This window comes from Melitaea cinxia, chromosome 8, assembly GCF_905220565.1.
Source record: "Melitaea cinxia chromosome 8, ilMelCinx1.1, whole genome shotgun sequence".
Classification (NCBI taxonomy): Eukaryota; Metazoa; Arthropoda; class Insecta; order Lepidoptera; family Nymphalidae; genus Melitaea; species Melitaea cinxia.
This window is the reverse complement of record NC_059401.1, coordinates 10,859,128-10,874,166: the sequence shown is the minus strand read 5'-3', so window position 1 is coordinate 10,874,166 and position 15,039 is coordinate 10,859,128. Positions and strand designations below refer to the sequence as shown.

The 15,039-nt window shown below is 32.9% G+C and overlaps 3 protein-coding genes across 3 annotated transcripts; 1 reads left to right on the top strand and 2 right to left on the bottom strand.

Moving 5' to 3' along the window:
• The first annotated feature begins 43 nt into the window (after positions 1 to 43).
• Positions 44 to 820, top strand: LOC123655528 (histidine-rich glycoprotein-like). Its single transcript, XM_045591302.1, has one exon. The coding sequence runs from the start codon at positions 44 to 46 to the stop codon at positions 818 to 820; it is 777 nt and encodes a 258-aa protein (XP_045447258.1).
• Positions 821 to 5,076: 4,256 nt separating this feature from the next.
• Positions 5,077 to 5,802, bottom strand: LOC123655521 (histidine-rich glycoprotein-like). Its single transcript, XM_045591294.1, has one exon. The coding sequence runs from the start codon at positions 5,800 to 5,802 to the stop codon at positions 5,077 to 5,079; it is 726 nt and encodes a 241-aa protein (XP_045447250.1).
• A 5,863-nt stretch (positions 5,803 to 11,665) lies between these two features.
• On the bottom strand, positions 11,666 to 12,394 carry LOC123655529 (histidine-rich glycoprotein-like). Its single transcript, XM_045591303.1, has one exon. The coding sequence runs from the start codon at positions 12,392 to 12,394 to the stop codon at positions 11,666 to 11,668; it is 729 nt and encodes a 242-aa protein (XP_045447259.1).
• Between the last annotated feature and the right edge of the window lie 2,645 nt (positions 12,395 to 15,039).

The following is a 15,039-nucleotide window of genomic DNA, read 5'->3' as shown; positions in this document are numbered from 1 at the left end:
TTATAAGTGAAACAGTAAAAGGCCCTCCGAATAAGATCGAAGCATGAGGCTATTGTTAGTGTTATGTTTAATTACAATATTAGCCGTAGCATACGCACGTCGGATTCCATCTAAAAAAAATGAGTCATTACGGGGCAAGGAAAAATTAGTTGATCAAGAAGACGCGGCTTCTGATCATAAAAAAGAGCATAGTAAAGATCAGGAATTCAAAAAGGGTGGCGGAAAAGAGCATCATGCTCATCATCACGACGAACATGGAGAGAAAGGTCATAAAGGTTATAAGGGCCATCATCATCATGAAGAAGGAAAGAAGGGTCATCATGATAAAGAACATCATAAAGGTGAATATGACGATCATGGTGGTCACAAAAAAGAGCATCATCATGCAGATGGTCATTACGATGAGCACCACAAAGGTGAAAAGGGAGAAAAGGGGCACAAATACGAAGAAAAAGGACATTATAATAAAGGTCACTCGACAAAAGGACACCATGAAATACACAAACTCGATGAATTCAAGAAGGATAAACATTTCTTCGACGAGGAAGGAGATTCCGGTCATGAAGAGAAGCACGGAGGTTTTCATGAGGAACATGGTCACAAGAAGGGTGGTCATTTCAAGAAGGGTCATCATCATGGTGGGCATCACGAGCATGAGCATGGTGAAAAGGGCCATCATGAAAAGGGAGGACATCATCATGAGCACAAAGGTCATAAAGAAGCCGCTGGTCACGATGAGCATCATCACCACCACCACGATCACGCTAAAAAGGAAGGACATGAACATCATAAAAAATTCGGCTATAAAAAAGGTCACTAAATAGGTATTAGTATTTTAGAGTTTAATCTTCTTCAAATGACATGGCTAATGACATGGCTTTACATATCCATTGTCTGGTCATCTATTTATTTATTATTAATAGGTAGATAAAAAAAACATTAAATGTTTTTTAAATCGTGTTCTTGAAAATGTGTTCGGAATGATTTTTACTTTAATATTAAATATTTAATAAACATACCAAAAAGAATTTAAATTAAAAAAAGTTTTTTATTCGTAATGTCCTTATCAATTATATTATGTACATTGTATACCTTTAGCCTGTAATATCCCACTTCTGGGCATAGTCCTCTTTCCCCACGTAGGAGAAGGATCAGAGCTTAATTCACCACACTGCTTCAATGCGGGTTGGCGGATATATTCCCTTCTATGAGGAACGCTATCAGATGTACATGACAACAACCGGTACCGACAGCTTAACGTGCTCTCCGAGGGACGGTAGAGAGACCCACAAAGACTAACGACCAGACCGTAAATAAATATTTGTATAAACACAAATATTCATTCCGAGCGGGAATCGATCCCGCGACTGTACATTGTATGTCTGTAATATTTTATTACTAAAAATTGTTTCTTTTTAGGTTTAAAATAGTTTTGTAATAAACTTAAAACGGGTATCTTTGAGAGACGATAAAAGTAAACAAAATGAAATTATTACGTCAAAATAAGGCACGAATTTAGATGCAGTAAGTTAGACTAATTTTAACCTGGTGTATAATAAATTATTATTGTACACATACTTTGGATTGACCTCATTTAAAATTTAGCGCGTACAAAGTTGCGGTCAAAAATTTGTTCATGATAAAAAAAAAGTCCCTGACATTAATTTAATTGATTTCGACGTCTAAATGTTTTATTTCAATTGTTATATTGTATTCGTTTATTGCAATTTGATACGTAATTACTGAAATAGTTAGTTGTGTCATAAATTATTTCTGAAAAGCAAATACTAATTAAAAGCTCTTAACCAGTTTTGCAACACGATAAAATAGGTTACTTTTCATTCTTAAAGTAAATACTTAATATCTTGTATTTATATTTTCGCTTATATTTATCTATACATATATATGATGTAAAATAGTTTTATGAAATTTAATATAGTATATTTAGTTTTGTTTTAAAATAGAAGAAAAATTATGGAAGCTGGTTGGAAATATAGCAATCTATTACGTGATTAGTTTAGACCCTGTTCAATATGTATTGTTGTGTATGTTTATATAATTATATGTTATCAAACTTTTTAAATCAATTTCATCTTTGTGCCAGAATTTATTATATACAAACAAACCAATAAACACCATTTTTTATAATATTGGTATAGATTATTGTTTTTCAATCTAATGGGATGTTAAAAACCAAGAATGTATTCTTGAGAAATCTACGCTACGTGTATAATTACATAGTTCTTACAAAAATATACTTGATTTCAACGACTGTAGTGTTGTTACTACAAGTGCATCATTCCCAATCGTCTTACTCTCGTATTTTATTTAATTATATTTTCGATATAGGTGGAAATTTTCATTGGTTTCTATCAAGAAATAATTCTAAAGGTAGAATAACAAATATAAAGAATTTTAGAAATAGCTTGAGTCACTGTAGAAGTGTAGATAGATAAGCATAAAATAATTTGTTGACAAATTATAGCACTATTTACATTGGTTTAATATTATTCAAGTTAATCTATGTGAGTTCATTTTGTTGCTATTGTGAGCTCAACTGATAAATTAATTACTACAGTATGAATCTGTGATTGACTACGTAGTTGTTCGTATGCGTATTCTTGATTAGTTAGAAAAACTGTAGATCGGCCTAAGAAATAAAAAATAATTAATAAATGAAAAAAATAAACAAAAACTTTAACTGCCTTCTTGATTACTGTCGGTTCAAAAAGAATTATCGAATGCGTAATTAACGTCTCTAATCGGTCGGCGACAGGTTTTTCCCGAACGTTCACGTATTGGTTAGATTAAATCTGTTGATAAACGTTTTGCACTAATTAATGTGCGAGTATGAGGCTTAGCGATGTCACACCTCGCACTAGATTTATGGGTTCATTCGGCGTCACATTAAATCCTTCGTCTTTTGAAGCTAATGTAATATAAAGCTGAAGGATATATTTACTAATTACCTTTTCGTTTACTATGTCTAAGTCGTGTTACATAGTTTTAGGTGAATATAATAGGGTATTCGTACGTCATTTACAAACCTATTCCTACGTAATAAGATTAATTAAAAAAAAAACCAAGAAAATTATTGTTATTTTCAATAAAGCATTATTTCTAATGAGAATTTCATATGTTATCTTCATAATTGATTATTGTAATAATGATACTGACAAGATTTAAAGCAATACCTTGTTGAAGTGTATTAAAGCTAAAAGTGCCTTAAGTATTTAATACTCTGTTTCAAGTTATTTGGTTCATTATGAAATATAAATTTTGAAGTACTTAAAATCTCAGTAAATATTTCAATACAGAACGACTCCAGGCGCTTGACACCGCATTATGTCGGAGTTTGGAGCTACGGTTGGTGACTAAATAATATTTAAGGACGACCTTTGTATAAGTATTATTTGTCTAAGTACGAATTAGCTTAAAGTATGTAGATGTCATCAAGACATACATATGTAATAATTGTTAATTTTTTAATTTTTATTTATTCATTTATTTATTTAACACTTTACAAAGCACTACACAGAAAACAACATACATTACAACATACAACGTACATTACACAGAAAAAAAAAACAATTTTACAGTTATAGCAAATCACAGGCTTACATTTTTATTGTACAAGTTCTTTATTCATTTACATTAATAATTAAAGTAATTTTAGATACGTTCATTAAAGTAATTTTAATACGTTCGTCAAAAATAGCTATCGTTTACCCAAAATTGAACCTCATCAATGTTGATGCGAGTCTGATGCCTATGCTAGTTATAAAATACCTGTATTACAGGTCATCAGTCTCGCACCACCCCGGACCACTTAGCATATTGATCGCACCGTGACAAAAAGGCTTATGATGATTATGAAGTATTTATGCAAGGCTTCTCAAAAAAGAAATAGTAATACTTCTAATCTTATAACCCATTTGATTGCATTGTATTTTAGTATGTGTGCGTGTGTGTATATACGCATGTATGTGAGTTTCTCTATCTCTGTGAGTTTGTGTGTCTGTGTGAGTTTGTGTGTCTGTGTGTGTGTATGTGTGTTTGCGTGCGCGTGTGCGGCGTGTGTGGGTGGGTGAATATTTGTTCCCATCCCATGTCAACCAACAGCGCAACTGAACATCATAATTGTGGATCGTTTAGTTTATCATTGAATATAATTCCTCAGTTTGATTATAATTAAGATCCAACAACAATTTTGTAACCTTCAATTTACTACTTTGTTGCTTTGTAAGCGGGTATATGTCTAGCAAAGCGTTATTTCTGTTATAAAGATAGTCACCTAGATAACAAAAGGACCTATGGGCAAATTTAGTCCTGAATTGCCTGCCGGTACAAACAACGTGCTTTCTTCGTTTACTTATTAAGTTAATTGTGGATTATATGGGAGCATAGAATGTTTACGAAGCACCACCACCAAAACAAAGAGCTGGTAGACAGTTAGAACCTTCCAATGCCAATACACGTCTACAGTGGGACAAAGGAATGGAAGAATAATTATTTACGTTAATCGCATTAATATTTAATAATTTTTTCTTACTTTATGAAATACCTGTACACTTTGATGGACGTATTTTGCTCCCTTATAGAGCAAAACTACGTGTGCAGACCCACTTTTCTCCAATTAGTAGCTATATCTTGAATAAATAATTATTAAAGCTTAGGATTTAAGAAGAGCATTACTTCATGTTAAATATGTTTTTACTTGTTAATTTAATTTAAGTAGACAACAAGAGTACTACATTTTTTACTAGTATCTGTTATCAAAATAAGATTATTGGTGTTTATTAATTTGATGTAATAGGTTTAAGAGATACTTTTTAAAATAGAATTGTCAAAAAGTTTAAAAAATGATTGCTTTTCACAATATATAAACGTATTTTGTTTAAATAATTTGTTTTCTTTAATAAAAGATAACTTCTCTAATATTACTTTATTTGACAAGTTATTAGATCTATTATGTGTTTGTTTTTATTTACAAGTGCTTCCTTAGAAATATAGATTGATACAACAGCGTATAAAAATGTCAATAACAAAAATTTGTAACAGTTCAATATCGGAAGATTAATGTCCTTTTTTGTAACCCCAGTGCTTGTGATCTTCGTGACCTCCTTTCTTGCCATGGCCGCTATGATGGTGATGATGCTCGTGGTGGCCGCCTTCATCGTGGTGACCTTTGTGTTCATGATGGTGGCCGCCTTTCTCATGGTGGCCTTTTTTACCGTGGTGGTGCTCATGATGGCCATGATGCTTATGACCCTTGTGAAAGTGACCACCTTTTTTATGACCATGTTCATGATGGTGCCCACCATGACCTTCATGGTATCCGGACTCTCCGTGTTTGTCATGGAAATGTTTATCTTTCTTAAACTCATCTATTTTGTGTATACCATGATGTCCTTTAGTAGAATGTCCTTTGTGATAATGCCCCTTCTCTTCAAATCCGTGTCCTTTTTCACCCTTCTCACCGTGATGGTGTTCGTGATGGTGGCCGTCGTCATGGTGGTTGTGTTTTTTATGTCCTCCATGTTCTTCGTGGTGACCTTTATGTCCTTCATGGTGATGATGGCCTTTTTTGCCGTGTTCATGATGATGGTGTCCTTTATAGCCCTTGTGGCCCTTTTCACCATGATCGTGGTGATGATGGGCGTGGTGTTCTTTACCACCGCCTTTTTCATGATGATGAGAGGCGGCAGATTCAAGATCAGCTTCGCTGTTCTCGCCTAGGGTTCGAGCACTTGTAAGCAAAACAAGTGCCACAAAGCAGCCCAGTAAAAGAACAACCTTCATTGTTGTAGTTTCCTTTGCTACAGTCTGGTTGTCTATGAAAATTTTTATCGACATCAAGGTTTTATAAATACTACCAATAGTTTTCTCAGCATCAAAATTAGGCAATGTTTGCAATGGCGGGCGACAACTTGCATCTAACCTTCAAGGTTAGATGTTTAATTGGAATTATTGTAATGGTTATTAAGTATATTTGACTATATTTTTATTGTCTAGTGGTTGTTACGTTTCGATATTTTGTACTATTTCAGTAACTTAAATTATCAACAAATATTTGTAATAGTAATTAAATGGATGAAGAGTAAAAAAAGAAACATATAAAGGATATTTTGTTAGAAAAGTAATAGAATAGGCTTTTATTCGATAGCGCAAGAATATAAATTACCATTACTGATTACGTTACTTAAAAATGTTTATATTAAATACTCATGAAATAAAATTTCTACTAAAATAAACTTGTATGGCTATTTATAAGTCCTCGAGTGTTTTCTTTCATAGAACAAATACTTGACGTACATGAATAAAAATTTTGTACATATAACATACAAAAGTATGTATGGAATAAAATTCCAACAAGCATTTTCCGGTTGTTCACTAGGTCCACTTAATATTCCAGTCTCGACGTGATAGGTTACTGATTTATACACTGAGAGATTACTATCTGACCTGCGCTACCTTTGAGGGCAACCCCTGTAAACTAGAATAATTACCTATTCTGATTAATGATCATTATCAAGCGTTTATGATAATATGACGACTTATAGATATATAGATATAATTGTACCTAAAAACACCTCAATACAGAACAATCAATTCAAATTTCGAAACAATCAACCGAACGTAATGGCAACACTTGCAAGTTTACTCAAGAAGTTTCTTTTCATAGTAATGAGCAAAATAAATTATAATGATAAATTTGGCTCATGAAATTAGCATTTGATCTGAGTAGCACCGAATTTTCATCTGAAAATAAAATGAAAATGTAGCGTCACTTCCTAAGTTTTTAATCCTATGATCACGGTTTTGATTCACGTGTCGTATGCGCTCGGCTCTCTTAATCCAATTACAAGACAATACTATCATACTAAGTACAGTGTTTATACGAATTTATCAATTGTCTTTTTTTTTAATTTTTATTGGATGATTTATTTAAATTTTATTTAGATTTATCTTTTTATGGTTCCCTAATCAGAAATCACCTAACAGGACTATCTTCTATGATTGCCAACGTCGGCACGTCTGACACAGAGCTATATCTCTAGAGCTACAATGAATAGACACTTGAAACTACAATATGTACTATGTATTACTACAGTCGCTATATTATAAAAAGTAACATAAAGTTTAAATTTTAAATTTTCAGGTCCACGGAAGGTTTTTATAACAAAAAATAAGATAAAATAATTGTAATATTAACTTTTGACAGAACGAAGTCTGTCCGGGCAGCTAGTCTATATAAATAATAAATTATATAAAGTAGAAAATAATTTTTTCTTAATGTAATTAAAAAGTATTTTCTACTTTTTTTTACTTTTTAATTTATTAATCATGCTTCAGCCTGTTATATCCCAATACTGGGCATAGGCCTCTATCCCCATGTAGGATAAGGATCAGAGCTTAATCCACCACGTTGCTATAACACGGGTTGGCGGATATATTCCCTACTATGAGTAACGATCGCTATCAGGTGTACATGATAACAACCAGGACCGGCGGCTTAACGTGCTTTCCGAGGCACAATGGGGAGACCCACAAGGACCCAGACCACGGCAAACACCTGTATGGCCAATACAAATGTTTGTCATGTGCGGGGATCGAGCTCGCAACTGCCAACCGCCAACGCGCAACAGGTACAATCCATGGTTGTGACTGTTGCGCCAACGCGGCGTCATTATTATTAATTTGTTAATTTTGGCGGTCCTAATAAGGATATTGGGAAACTGTTACTAAATTATTGCATTGTCATCGGTCCTTGATACGTGTGCAAAGTTTCAAATTAATCAAACTTCTGGAAGTTGGTGAAAATTATGCTCAAATATACTATATATACATACATATATACATAAAAATATATACTAGATATTACATGCATACAACCCAAGCTAATAAAAGCGTGGTAAAAATGAATGTTGCTAAGCGCATAATTTGCATTTGCTATCCTTAAGGCCCGCGGAAGGTTTTAATACTGAAAAAATATATAAAAAAAAATCTATATAAATAAAAGTCTATTAACTTTTGACAGAACGAAGTCTGTCCGGGTAGCTAGTAATAAAAAAATACTGTATCAGTTACAGCTTCGCTAGATTTGTAAGAAAGTTCTACCAATGATTGCTCGTATCTTCTTTTTTTACATTCTAACATTCATACACGGTCCTCTGTTCCTAAGGTATAATGCTTATGTTATAGGTAGCAGCCGACAACTATTTTTTTGATAAATATACATAGAAATACCTATATAATACAAATATTACACTCAGACTTAGGCGGGAATCAAACCAGCAACCTGCAGAACAGGAAGCAGGGCCACCTCAAACTGCGCCAACAGTTTAGTCGCAACTTCTTGATTCAACTACCTATTGTTGATAGAATACAAACTTGTGATTAAACTAGACGGTTAATTAAAGGTGCTAATAATGTCTATTTATTGAACAATTGCAGATATGTAAAAAAATATACTAGTTAGGTAAGAAAATGAAAATTATTGTAATTATTATTTATCAGTACCAAATGATTTAGCTATAACTGTCTTGATTTTAATATTGTCTTTGTTAAAAGTAATGAATATAATATTACAGTGATTTGATTTTATTTAAAGTAATATTTACAACTAATATAAATGTATATAAAGTAAGACTGATGAGATGTCTTATGCGTTAGAGTTAACTGCTAAAGTAATGATATCTTATTACAGTCAACATTCATAACTTCATTTCTGCCTTAGTTGTAATTAATGGGTCCTTTACGCAAAGTCATAGTTATACTCGTTCGGTATAAAGTCATGGTAGGTATGAGTGATTAGTTACTGTTAATGACTTATGTTGGACCATATTATCAACAAATTATACTAATAATCTTGAAAGCTGTAAACTTACATGAAGAAAAATAAATGTCTTGTATGTAGGATAAAATAATTATTTAGGAGATAACTAAGAAAATATGTCTTATTTATTTATTTACTGATTCATTAATTACACTAAAACATTAATTACAAAACGAAACATATATTATGTTTAATCTAAGCGCACAACTCAATACAACACCACATACATATAATTTAACACAATTCAGTAGATAGGTAAACAATAAGTCAGTTATCCAAATTGCGTTTCAACAAATGCTACAAAACTTACACCAAGCACATCTCTAAAAAGAACAGCGACTAGCAGATGGTAAATCGATAGTAAAATTACTTACTATTAGGACTTGGCTCCTGAAATGTTGAAATATTGTGCCAAATATATCTGTCGATCTATTTGCTGTAGTAATAGTATATCTTACTTAGCTGCAAAACGAGGCGAGTTTGTGCTCAAAACTGATTTTTGAAAAGGATGTAAGGATGTAAAAACATAATTGATTTTCTAGTAAATTTGCGGGGGATTGATATTAAATTTTGATAGTAGTTCAGAGCAATAAATATTGTTGTGTAATAATTTAAAGAAAAATAACAGTATTATTATAACTATACTGTACTATTATAAAGCATTTTTAACACATAATTGCATATTGTTACTTTTGCACTATTCAGAAAGTCATTGAATATCACTTTAAAGTAACAGAGCATCAGTATTGACCTTTATTACATCATTACAGCCTTTACAGTCCACTACTGGACATAGGCCTCCACAAGTTTACGCCAAAAATAACGTGAACTCATGTGTTTTGCCCATAGTCACCACACTGGGCAGGCGGGTTGGTGACCGCAGGGCTGGCTTTGTCGCACCGAAGACGCTGCTGCCCGTCTTCGGCCTGTATATTTCAAAGCCAGCAGTTGGATGGTTATCCCGCCATCGGTCGGCTACCTTTATTGTGAGTCATTTATAACTTTATTGAAATGAAGATACAAGAAGACGTCAGAAATACTACGAAATCCGATATTCTGTCTCACAAAGGTTACTATTTTCATATTGCGGCTTCAAAGAAATCATTAGAAGGCATCTTGAAAGTAAAAGAAAATATTGCTTTTATTGTCTCCAATAACAAAAAATAAGAACATTTTTCGCGGAAACAAATGCCACTTTTCTTTTAAGATCCTGCTTAGCAGAATATGTAGACAATTTAGAATACCTTTAGAATATTATAATAATAATATTTATTTATTTCAGATTTACATCCATCGAAATGTTATAACATATGAAAACTTAGAAACTAATGTTAGTACGAAACTGTAACACAATTTGGTTTTCTATGAATCTGCACCCATCGATACATCATTGGCAAATCCCACGGGTCAACAGACACATTCAGCATTCCGCTGGAGGAGCCACGGAGGCGTGTTAACATGGAGGCGTATCGTTTGCTCATAACGGCATAAAAGTTATCCCTATGCGCCTCCGCCGCAAACATGCCTGAGGCACTGCACCGCTGTGGCAGCCCCATCAGAACCATGAATGCGTTGTTATACCGGAACCGTAAAATGACTGACAGTATGCTTTAAAAAGCGTTAATTTGACTGGTTTCGTAGACCTTGCATTTTCCGAGCTAACATGTTGCATCGGACAGACAGCGACCTACGTTTCCTTTCAATATCACAGTCATACTTTAAATTATCGGTAACCTAGTGGCCCAGGTATTTGAATTTATTTACTCGGCACAGCGGTGTGCCACAGGGCGAGACTACCGGTATATCCAAATAGGTCTTAGAACATGACTTAAAAACTATATAACATTAATCGTAATATGTATTATGACACATAATACCAATAAACAATAACAGAAGATAATAATGCACTTACGTAGTGTTGTGTTCGTGTAAGGTAGTCAAAGCGCTTAAGGTATCCAGCATGCTCCTGGTCTCGCAGGATTCATATGCAACGGTAGCTGCTTATCATCAAGCGGATCGATGCTTCTTTGCAACTATAGTAATATAAGAAACTTCGATAATAAGTACACAATAAGTGTTGACATTGTACATTTTAAGTATACAAGACATACGAAACTTTCCAGTTAAAAATTAAATAATTACTTCAAAATTAAAAACAATTTTTAGTTTTCTAGAGCCTCATTATCGTTTAGTCTTAAATGCGAATTTTTCAAGTTTCATTATAATCTTTGACTATTACAATTGCGTTCGTAGCTTTTTTAAAAAGTACTATTTTTAAAAGACATCAAATAAGGAAGAGGTTCTCAAATCGACTGTATTTATTGTGCCTCATAACTTTTTACTGGTGTACCGATTTTGATGAATATTTTTTTAAAGGAGATCTTGTAATTGTCATTTAGGCTATTTAGGCTTGATCGAGATCTGACAAGTATTATTTGAGTTATTTATAATAATGCGTATTTAATTGATAATTTTTTCGACTGCTTACGTTGTATTAGATACTTGTCGATGTCAAATGAAGTCGTTTTTTTTTCGTTTGTGAGCAAACACTTATCAGACTTATCTTGAGAAATCTTACAACCGGAAATATGTTACACTGTCAACAAAACAATACCAAGAGTAATTTTTACAATCGAATAAGTTTTTTTTTCATATTTCGTCAGTACAATGTTTAACCCGCTTTTAGTTATTTATACAGAGAAAATAAATAAACCTCGTTTTAAAGTTTAAGTATAAACTATTTTTATTTTATCTAGAAAAAACATAACAAAATACATATGTAATAAGTCAACAATCAACAACTTGTATGGAAGGAGTTTGTTCATTTTAATGACCAGACTTGTGTCCCCAGTGCTTGTGTTCTTCGTGACCACCTTTCTTGCCGTGGTCATGATGGTGGTCCCAGTGCTCATGGTGTCCGCCTTCTCCGTGGTGTCCCTTATGATGGTGATGGTGTCCTCCCTTTTCATGGTGACCTTTCTTGCCGTGGTGGTGTTCGTGGTGGCCACCGTGCTTATGTCCTTTGTGGAAGTGACCACCTTTCTTGTAACCACCCTCATGATGATGACCGCCGTGGTGAGAATGGTGGCCCTTTTCTCCGTGGTGGTCATGGAAGTGCTTATGCTTTTTGAATTCGTCATGTTTTTCGACGCCGTGATGACCCTTGGTGTCATGGCCCTTGTGGAAGTGACCGTGTTCCTCGTGTCCGTGACCATGTTCACCCTTTTCTCCATGTTCATGGTGGTGATGGTAGCCATCGTCGTGATGGTGGTGTTTCTTATGTCCACCATGTTCACCGTGGTGTCCTTTATGTCCTTCATGGTGGTGGTGACCTTTCTTTCCGTGATGATGTTCGTGGTGTCCCTTATGTCCCTTGTGTCCATGCTCGCCATGCTCATGATGATGATGTCCGTGATGTTCGTGACCACCACCTTTGTCCCATTTGTGCCCTGATGCTGCGGCTTCGAGATCCGCCGCTCTCTTTTCTCGGATCTCCCGAGCGGAGACCGCAGCTACAAGAGCCACAAGCCCACACAACACCAGAAGACTTCTCATTGTTGGTTAGATGTTGAATGATATCTGCTGTGGTTCCGAAGATATTTTATACTAGTTAAAAGCAACGGTTAAGAAATTTATTGTTGCCCGGTAGTGTCAAGGTTGTTATAATAATCAACGATACTAAAGATTTCTAGTTTCAGGCACCGAGCTGAATGTTCATAATAGTTAATATTAATGACGGTTAGAAGACTGAAGACATTTCAGTGTTAGTAAGTAAAGTACCAAAGTTATTATTTAGCTATTAAAATAGCTATATTAATTTAAAATTCGAAATTGTTGCAGGATTTGTTGTTTTAAATACATTTTATTAATAACGCAAACGCTGCCAGTATCTTCGGAACCTCGCCTAAAGGGACTCCTTTTAAAAATATATTCTAGTTATATATATATGGTTTTTAGTTTTAGGTTCATTGTTCTAGTATATATTTTTATATATACTATTTAAATCCAAAATAAAAGTAGCCTAGCCTCCTTATGTAAACCCCTTTATCCGTACATCGGATGTTTGCCAGTGAAAGTCTCGTCAGGATCGGTCCAGCCGTTTCAGAGATTGACCGGAACTAACAGACAGACAGACTATCTATACGCATTTAGTGAAAAACGGTTTATTTTGATATTACAAGCGGATACTCAAATTCAATTTTTTTTATTAATTTTATTTATTCGTATAGAGAGGCTTAAGTTGATAGCATCCTGAATTTCTAAGTTTATTATTTTGTTATTTCATTTTAGCATTGTAAGTTTGATTGTTACAGTGTTATTGTTAATTTAAGGGAAACCTGTTATTGGCAATACTATACACCCGTGGCATATACATAGCTGTAAGGTACATTGTTTGTAAAGCTGTTGGTTTTCTTAATAAAGAAATTAAAAAAATAATAATATAGGTGTATATTTGCTACGAGGAATACAAGTTATAATAGTTTCTATACCCTTGTAATACTGGTTAATTTTTAGAAAATTTTATTAATAAAATTTGTTATAATTTGAATTTAATATAATTGGTATTTAAGTTATAAATTTTTGACACTCCTTAGTAATAAATTGCTCACTGCGTTATCAAAAATTAAGTTCTTAAAATAAATATGTATGGAACATAGCGTAGTTGATCAATATATTTGTAATATTGAAGTTTTTTTCCAAAACGTAGTTTTAGAAAAACATAAAGATGTAATCACGTATAAAAGTAAGTAAAGTAAGTATATTTCCATGTTTTTCTTTTTTGTTTTTTCGAGACATTGTTTTTTTTTCAGTATTTCGCTAGCATACTTGAGTCACACTTACTTTACTATTGTTTTTCTACTGCAGGAACTACTCTTGAATTTTTCATCACGTTTAAAACGCACAATTTTTTGAAGGAGTAAGTAATGACACTGAAAAAAAAAAATCTGCAGAGCATGCATGATAACTGACGTCTTTAAAACCGTGTGTTCTGTATTCATAAACAAAAGAATAATATAATTCTTTGAGTAAAATATAAGTGGTCTTCTTAAAGAACTTTTGGAAGACGATATCACTTTAGTTTGATTCAAGTAATTAATTTCTTAAACCGAATCCGAAGATATAGTATAACTTCGATTTTTGGAGTATGCTGATGAAATTTTCGGATACATCAGAAGTTTATGTACATGTACAATATACAAGTTGGTGATACACGATATAAAGTACGTAGATCTTAATAAACATAATTACTACAATGAGATTATATTTCATAAAATTAATTTTGAGTAATAGGATAAGTACTCGCTTACTTAATAATTATTTCTCGACTTTATAATTAACATTTTCAAAATTTATTTTGATTTCACATTTAAATAGGTACTAGTACAGAAAGTAAGCAACTTAATGCTTGTGTTATAGGTAACAGCCGATTATATTATCCCCAGATTCAAGGTGGGAATCGAATCCACAACCCCGGAGCAGAAAGCAGTCAAATATATATAAAGAGAGAAAATAATAATAAATTATTTGACCAAATACTGTAAAATTTTATAATCTGCCAAACTGCGTGACAGTATATCGGCGGAATTAATGCTTGTTAACATATAATATTATACAATATTCAATTTTTTACGATATATCTATCATAAAATAATCTATATCTATCTCAAATTAATTAAATGTGTTCATTTGTTATGAATAACAAGCCCAAAAATAAGCTCTTTTATCAGAAGTATACGCTAAAAATAACTGAATTTCATGTATCTTTTTAATCAAATATTTAGCTCCCCTAATGACCAAAACTAATATACATTGTGAAAGAATTCCTTAGTAGGCGTATACATTTTAAAATAGCCCTATTAGTTAATATTCATGAGTTTATTTTGTATGTTTCAATAATTCAGGCTTAACGATAATAAAATATACAGCCACTTGTTATTGTACTTAGGTTAAATTAAGGTTTTCAGTGTATATCTTCCTCTATTTAATTTTAATTTACTGAGCTATAAAATTATAGTGTTTTCGTCGTTCAGTCTTTGCGCTAAAATTGACTAACATAGAGTTACATTTGTAACAGAAAAACATTGTTACAATTGTAATAAATTATCAAACTCTTTATTTACATACGACAAAATAATCAACAATAACAAAATGCATAATTTTATCGATTTCGTTTCGAAAACTGACTATCATTTGATATA

Excerpts from the sequence above, each read along its gene's own strand:
- LOC123655528 (XM_045591302.1), top strand. The coding sequence starts at position 44 with ATGAGGCTATTGTTAGTGTTATGTTTAATTACAATATTAGCCGTAGCA.
- LOC123655521 (XM_045591294.1), bottom strand. The coding sequence starts at position 5,802 with ATGAAGGTTGTTCTTTTACTGGGCTGCTTTGTGGCACTTGTTTTGCTT.
- LOC123655529 (XM_045591303.1), bottom strand. The coding sequence starts at position 12,394 with ATGAGAAGTCTTCTGGTGTTGTGTGGGCTTGTGGCTCTTGTAGCTGCG.